Source organism: Oryzias melastigma, linkage group LG18 (genome assembly GCF_002922805.2).
Source record: "Oryzias melastigma strain HK-1 linkage group LG18, ASM292280v2, whole genome shotgun sequence".
NCBI classification, from domain to species: Eukaryota; Metazoa; Chordata; class Actinopteri; order Beloniformes; family Adrianichthyidae; genus Oryzias; species Oryzias melastigma.
Window position 1 is genome coordinate 82137 of NC_050529.1, and position 8335 is coordinate 90471.

The 8335-nt window shown below is 47.2% G+C and overlaps 1 protein-coding gene across 1 annotated transcript in view; it reads left to right on the forward strand.

Moving 5' to 3' along the window:
• LOC112141518 (transferrin receptor protein 2) overlaps positions 1 to 8335 on the forward strand; it is a gene marked incomplete at its 3' end in the record, with an annotated part of 20034 nt that extends 11699 nt beyond the window's left edge. Inside the window, 12 exon segments of the mRNA XM_036216851.1 lie at positions 899 to 1007; positions 1075 to 1317; positions 1382 to 1521; positions 1589 to 1764; positions 1835 to 1954; positions 2014 to 2220; positions 2298 to 2365; positions 2441 to 2511; positions 3539 to 3623; positions 5981 to 6205; positions 6277 to 6417; positions 8177 to 8335. Of these exon segments, the coding sequence (XP_036072744.1) occupies positions 899 to 1007; positions 1075 to 1317; positions 1382 to 1521; positions 1589 to 1764; positions 1835 to 1954; positions 2014 to 2220; positions 2298 to 2365; positions 2441 to 2511; positions 3539 to 3623; positions 5981 to 6205; positions 6277 to 6417; positions 8177 to 8335 (1744 nt within the window).

The following is an 8335-nucleotide window of genomic DNA, read 5'->3' on the forward strand; positions in this document are numbered from 1 at the left end:
CTTTTGATTGTTTCTTTTAATGTTTTATGTAAAGCACTTTGAATTGTCTCTGTACATGAAATGTGCTACAAATAAACTTGCCTTGCCAGTGGCGTCGTCACACCCCCAATATTCAAACAACTCATAGCTGTGCTTGTTATGATCACTTTCACTGTCTCGAATCAAGTATGAATCAAAATAAATCAAAACAAAAACAAAACAGAACCAAAACACAATCATGTCCACAAGCACTGTCAAAGTATGCAGTCTCGCCTACGGGTGTCTCACTGTCTCATCAGAAACTGTCTATAGTCCCATCAGTTTGTATCCAGAGTTGAGATGAAGTTTGCAGCTTGAACTATGTAGCCGTTGTTGTCCTTAGTCAGTTTGATGGTTGTGGGATACAGGAGGAACGCTTGATATCCTTTTATGCGTGGGTCATGGATAAAAGGATATCATCTCTGACCTCTAACCCTTGGGGGGAATGTGGACTCACCTGAACCAGATTCATGTGCGGACTCACCTGAGCCAGATTCACTTGTGGACTCACCTGAACCAGATTCACATGTGGACTCACCTGAACCAGATTCATGTGCGGACTCACCTGAACCAGATTCATGTGTGGACTCACCTGAGCCAGATTCATGTGTGGACTCACCTGAACCAGATTTATGTGCGGACTCACCTGAACCAGATTCACGTGTGGACTCACCTGAACCAGATTTATGTGCGGACTCACCTGAACCAGATTCACGTGTGGACTCACCTGAACCAGATTCATGTGTGGACTCACCTGAGCCAGATTTATGTGTGGACTCACCTGAACCAGATCCCTTTGTGGACTCACCTGAACCAGATTCATGTGTGGACTCACCTGGACCAGGATTGAGCATGACCTCTAGACTCACCTGTGTTTCAGGTCTCAGAGCAGTTCTCTGCAGCTGCTGGACTCGGCTGGTCTGGTCTTAGAACTTCTCCCTCTGAACCCTTTGGACTACTGTCCCTACAGCGCCACGGGGAACTTCACGGTAGGTGGAGCCTGAGGAGTAGTCTGTTACCATGGTAACCCTCTCACCTGTACCTGTGTATCTGAAGGGGGGGCTGGTCTACGCTAACTACGGGCGCCCCGAGGACTTTGCGTGGCTGCGGAGCGTGGGCGTGTCTGCAGCTGACCGTGTGGTGGTGATGCGTGTTGGGGGCGGAGTCAGCTTTGCCGAAAAGATCTGGTTGGCTGAGAGGAATGGCGGAGGCGGGGCTTTGATCTACCCCGACCCCGCTGACCTACCGCAGGACCCCCGCCGCCTCGGTCTGAACTCTCAAACTGCCGTGTCCGAGCACGTACGTGCACACGCTCACCTGTCCTCTGACCCTGAGCTTCTGACCAATCCCAGCCTCTCTGCAGGTACACCTGGGCTCAGGTGACCCCTTCACCCCCGGCTTCCCCTCCCTCAACCACACCAAGTTCCCCCCCATCCCGTCCTCGGGGCTGCCGCTCATCCCCGCCCTCCCCATCACTGCCGCTGTGGCCGCCAGGCTGCTGAGGTGAAGCTCCGCCTCCTCAGGTACCTGCTCAGGTGTTGCTGTGATCTCATTGACCTGTGTTTTCCAGTCAGCTGGTGGGCCCGTCCTGCCCCCCCTCCTGGCGGGGGCGGTTACCGTACGTGGGCTGTGTGCTCGGTCCAGACTTCAGTTCGGGCCGGCGGATCCGGGTCTCGGTCCACGGTGTCATGAGACCGGTTCTGCTGAACAACATCTTCTCCTCTCTGGAGGGGCGTATTGAACCAGGTACGCTCTGACAGGTACAGACAGGTGAGGGGCGGTTCTTCTGCAGCACAGTAACCCCGCCTCCCCACAGACCAGTACATCATTCTGGGGGCTCAGAGGGACTCTCTGGGACCCGGAGCCGTCAAGTCCGGAGTGGGAACCGCCATCCTGCTGGAGATGGCCAGAACCTTCTCAGCCATGATAAAGAAGGGTAAGAGCACCTGGACAGGTGAGGCTGCTGGTTCATCAGGTGACACCTGAGTCTTACAGGCTTCAGTCCCAGACGCAGCCTCCTCTTCGTCAGCTGGGATGCTGGAGACTTCGGCAGCGTGGGGGCGACCGAGTGGCTCGAGGTTCGTCTGAACATACCTGAGAATGTAAAGACGGTTCTAACTGTGACTCCACCCACACAGGGGTACCTGTCCATGCTGCATCTGAAGGCCGTCGCCTACTTCAGTCTGGACCAGGCCGTCATGGGTAACCTGTCAGCCAATCAGAAACCAGATTTCTAACCAATCACAGAGAGGGAGGTTCACCTGTCTGTCTCTGAACAGGTGATGATGTTCTGTCGGCGTACACCAGCCCTCTGCTGGTCGACCTGCTGGACGCCGCCATCAGACAGGTACGCCTCACCTGAGACAATCACACACAGATCTAAGCTAACACAAAAACTGAACCTGTTGAATGTTTGTTCCAGGTGGAACATCCCAAACATGGAGGTCAGAGTATCTACAGTCATGCAGAGAGAGAGGGAGGGAGCTGGAGGATGTGAGTGGACCGGAGCATCCTTGAGAAGGTTCTGGTTCTGTAGAATATCCAAATGTTCTGGTTCCATCATGATCCAAATGTTCTGGTTCTGTAGAACATTCAGATATTCTGGTTCCATCATGATCCAAATGTTCTGGTTCTGTAGAACATTCAGATGTTCTGGTTCTGTAGAATATCCAGATGTTCTGGTTCTGTCGTGATCCAGATGTTCTGGTTCTGTAGAACATTCAGATATTCTGGTTCTGCAGATCATCCAGACTTTCTGGTTCTGCCATGATCCAGATTGTCTGGTCTTGTCCTGATTTAGATGTTCTGGTTCCGTCATGATCGAGATGTTCTGGTTCCGTCATGATCCAGATGTTCTGGTTCTGTCCTGTTCCAGATGTTCTGGTTCTTTAGACCATACAGATGTTCTGGTTCCGTCCTGATCCAGATGATATGGTTCCATCATGATCCAGATGTTCTGGTTCCGTCATGATCCAGATGATCTGGTTCCGTCACAATCCAGATGTTCTGGTTCCATCATGAACCAGATGTTCTGGTTCTGTCATGATCCAGCTGTTCTGGTTCTGTCCTGATCCAGATGTTCTGGTTCCGTCATGATCCAAATGTTCTGGTTCCATCATGATCCAGATGTTCTGGTTCCGTCCTGATCCAGATGTTCTGGTTCCGTCATGATCCAGGTGTTCTGGTTCTGTAGAACATCCAAATATTCTGGTTCCGTCCTGATCCAGATTGTTTGGTTCTGTCCTGATTTAGATGTTCTGGTTCCATCATGAACCAGATGTTCTGGTTCCATCATGATTTAGATGTTCTGGTTCCATCATGAACCAGATGTTCTGGTTCCATCATGATTTAGATGTTCTGGTTCTGTAGACCATACAGATGTTTTGTTTCCGTCATGATCCAGTTGTTCTGGTTCCGTCATGATCCAGATGTTCTGGTTCTGTCCTGATCCAGATGTTCTGGTTCTGTCCTGATCCAGACGTTCTGGTTCCGTCCTGACCCAGATGTTCTGTCTCCTCAGAATGAAGCCTCTCTTCCTCAACAGTGGAGCTTACAGCTTCACCGCCTTCGCTGGAGTTCCAGCCATGGAGCTGAGGTTCTCTGAGGTACGACCTGCTGCTGTCACAGGGCACGTGCACACTCATGCACACTCACATGCACACTCACATGCACACTCATGTGAACACTCAGTAAGAGTTTAGAAGAAAAAATAATCAACATAAACATGAATTCAAGAGTAAAATAGTTTAGAAACATAAGAACTAATGAGATATAAAAACTGATTTATAGAATATAAGAAAAGAAGTCTGTAGAGGTCCAGACAGAACCTGCTGCAGAACCAGAACTGGTTCTTGAGCAGAGAACAATCAGATGATTGAAGTCACCTGAAGAGAGATGATAAATTCTTCAACTTTAGTAGCAGCAGTGTCCTTTAAATACTTTCTTCTTGTGATTTTGTCCTAAAAGGTAAATGTTGTATTCTTGTATATAGTTTTCTATGCTCCATCAAAGGCCCAAAGCGCTTCACAGTCACAGACCCATTCACACATTCACACACTGGTGGTGGCTCTACTGCTGAACTTCCACCAGAGGCACTTTGAGGTTCAGTTTCTTGCCCAAGGACACTTCGACACGTGAGTGGGCAAGGCAGGAATCAAGCCCGCAATCTTCCGATGAGGAGTCGACCGCCCTACCGCTGCACCACAGCCGTTATACACTAACCGGGTATGCACAGACCAAAATTACATCTTCAGTCATAACTGACCACCCAGAATCTGAGCTTCCTCTCCATCTTGTGATCAGGTTACGCTTCCTCTTGGTTAAGCTAACCAACCCTCTCTCTCAGAGGCTGTGCTCCTTCCAGTAATTATTAGATCATAAAATGTAACCTAGAGCGCCATCTGCTGGTGGGGGTTCCAAGTTGTATAGATTTATTTTTTTGCTCAAATCTTTAACATAACCATTAACTTCCAGGTGCAGTGCCCTCCTTACCTGATGCAGCTCCTTCTAACAGGGTGGGAGGAGAAGGGGCACGATGTTGTCTTTAAACTTTAAGAATGAAAAACAAAACAATCCTTCAGGGAGAGCTTTAAGGAGGAAGGAAGAGGAGAAAAAAAGGACTCAAAGCAGAAGTTTGTTTGATTTACATTCAATTGTTTGGAAACTCTCCTAAGTTTCACTCAAAAAATAAGTGTTAGAAGAATAGAAGAATTTAACTGGAGATCTGCTCCACAGTGACAAGAGACAGTTGAGGTGGCTCAGGCATCTGGTCCAGATGTCTCCTGGACGCCTCCCTGCTGAGGTGGTCCGGGCATGTCCCACTGGGTGAAGGATCCAGAAAAGACCCAGGACACGCTGGAGAGACTATGTCTCTCAGCTGGTCTTGGAACGTCTCAGGGTCCCCCCAGAGGAGCTGGAGGAAGTGGCCGGGGAGAGGGAAGTCTGGGCATCTTTGGTTAGACTGCTGCCCCTATGACCTGGTCTGGATGAATGGAAGAAGATGGATGGATGGATGGATGATGGATGAATGGAAGAAGATGGATGGATGGATGGATGGATGATGGATGGATGATGGATGGATGGATGATGGATGGATGATGGATGGATACACTTATTGCATCATCTTCTAGACAGTTGCATTGCTTCGGTTCTGGATGGGGGTGTTGATGTTCCACCAGGGTGGGGTAGGAGGACACCAAAATTCCTGTTTGCAGAGAAGATGAGACCAGTCCAGGAAGAGTTCTGTAGATCAGATTCATCCTGGAGAAAATCTTCACATGTTCACAGAAGAGAATCAGAAAACAGACCAGAAACACAGAACAACCTGAGGAACAGAACTGGATCAGATAGAACGTTCTTCAGGTTTTAGTCTGAATGTATCAGAGAGTTAGAGATCACTTTCTGTCCTTTCTAGTACATCATATTCTGTACAACCTTTGGTTGGTTTTATCAGTAATGACTTCAGGTGGGGGTTTTGAACTGGGACTGGTTCTGAACTGGGACTGGTCCAGTCCATCTGAGGATGTGATTTATTTAACTTGATTCATTTTATTTCATCTATTCATCTGAACTTAATGATCAATGAAGATTTCAGACGTATTGATCTTATTGATCTGCTGTTCTTACGCTGATGACATGAATGTTTATTCTTTCAAAGTTAACTTATTGAAACTATAAAATAATTACAAAACACATTTACAGATTTCTGCCAACTTTCTCTAAAGATCCAAACTAAAGTGATGTTATGTTCTCACAGTAAAGACACACAGAAGACGCCCCCCCCCACTGTTTATCCTGATGGATCAGTTTTGGAAGTTTCTGATTATTTCAAATGTTTGGACGTATAATCGTGTGACAAAGTCATGTGACTTATGACAGTCATGTGACTTATGACAGTCATGTGACGGGGTCATGTGACGGGGTCATGTGACTGATCCCCACCTGCTGTTGTCTCTGTCTCCAGGAGAGGGCGTACCCTTTCGTCAACACCCCTCTGGATAACGTTTCCCGCCTACAGGAAGTGCTGGGGGGTCGTCTGGGGGTCACTGGGAGGATCCTGGGGGAGCTGGTGGGGGAGATGGTGCTGAGGTTGACCCATGACCACATCCTGCCGTTACACATCACTTCCTACGCTCAGGCGGTGCTGCAGTTCAGTGCACAGCTGAACAAACACTCAGCTGAACTGCAGGTAACTCACCTGTACAGGTGCATCCTCACACCTGTCTTCACCTCCTGTGATGTCACCTGTCACCTGTTCAGTCCAGAGGCGTGTCTCCCCAGTGGCTCTTCAGCGCTAGAGGAGACTACAGTCGAGCTGCAGAGACGCTGCAGAGAGCCATCGACTACAGCGACCTGCACGACCCGACCACGGCCCGGTTCTACAACACGCGTATTATGAAGGTACCAGTACTACGATACAAGTACTATAACAGTACAGGTACTGCAACACCCACAATATGAAGGTACGAGTACTACGATACGTGTATTATGAAGGTACGAGTACTACGATACAAGTACTATAAAGGTACAAGTACTACAGCGACCTGCACGACCCGACCACGGCCCGATTCTACAACACGCGAATTATGAAGGTACCAGTACTACGATACGTGTATTATGAAGGTACCAGTACTACGATACGTGTATTATGAAGGTACAAGTACTACGATACAAGTACTATAAAGGTACTACAATACCCACTATATGAAGGTACAAGTACTACAACTATGATCACTTGCCAAAGCTGAGTCCCTGATTGGTTAACAGAGTGCTTGTACTTCATCAGAGTTCTGCTGCAATAGACGCCCAAATAGCGTTTTAGGAGCTCTGATAAAAGAAAAGTTCTCTTAAATCAGTACTCGTGCTTTTATTTTGTTAGTTCAGAAGTTTAGAATCATGAGAACTTCCAGGGCCCGTTTCAAGAAGCAGGTTCAACAAATTTAGAGTTCAAACCTGAACTTAGAGTCACTGGACTCTAAATTCCCAAACTCAGAGTTTTCGGTTCCAGAACAGCTGAAAATGTTTGAATCAATCAATTTGAAGTTGTCAGAACCAGAATCAGGTGTGAGCGTCGCGACCATGAAAAGCTCTGATCAATGGAGCAAAGACAGCACGATTCACCATGGCAACAGGGACAAACATCTTTAGGGTTCATACTTCATGGTGACAGAAACTGAGGAGTTCCTACAAACATATACGACTACGAGAACATTTACATCAAGAAGATCAACAGCTGCAGCGATAAAACAGAGAGAACATCTACAGAGTTCATGTGAACGTCTGAACTAACATTTGTTACATCTCTGTCAGGACAGTAGATCAGCTGACAGAGATTTTCAGTGTTTGAAATTTAAAGATTTCAATTGTTTTGGGTCTAAAATAAGGAAAAGAAAACTGTATTTTTTAATAGCGAGTCCCTGGAAAAACTCACTATTTATAATATCGCTGAAATAAAAATGAATCAGGAAACTGCAGTCAGTCGACTCGTGTCCTCCAAATCCTCTACCGACGTAAATAACATTTCCTCTGGATTAATCAGCCTCCTCTCTACATGATCCTCTATGAATGAACATGTCATTCTGGTTTCTGAGTGGTGAAAACGTGACGTCTCTAATGTGAATGTTCTCTAAATGTTCATGAGGAACTCATATTTGAACATCTTTCACTTTAAACTCTAAGTTTCCTGAAGAAAACCTGCTACCGACCAGGTTTCGTTCACAGACTCAGTTACCATAGTGATTGATTCTGAGTTCAGCTTAATCCGCTTCTTGGAACGGGCTTGGTTTGACCCACTTTCCCGGGTTTGAGTTATCCCTCTTTCTGGAACCGAAAACTCAGAGTTTTACTTAATTTGGAGTTCACGAACTCAGAGTTCCAACAGAACCTGATTCTAGAAACGGGCCCCAGGCATCATCTGGATGACGGAGAACCTTCATCTATTGTTTCTTTGTTTCTTTGTTTTGTTTATGTCGTCAGCTGTTCACCTAATAAAGTTTAAAGAAAAAACAACAGGAAGTAGGTCCAGTCTGTCTCTGGATCTACTACCAACACAGGAAGAACCATAAGGTTCTAGACTCCAGTTCTTAGGGTCTCATACATTAAGGAGGGGGAGGGGCCTGTATAATTAAATCATTGTTTTTGTTCCCCATTGTTCCACCAGGTGGAGTATCACTTCCTGTCTCAGTACGTGTCCACCATGGAGACGCCGTTCCGTCATGTGATCCATGGGCGTGGCAACCACACTCTGAGCGCGCTCACTGAGCACTTAACCCTGCTGACCTCTGACCCCGGACGATTCGACGAGAACCGCTTCAGACGG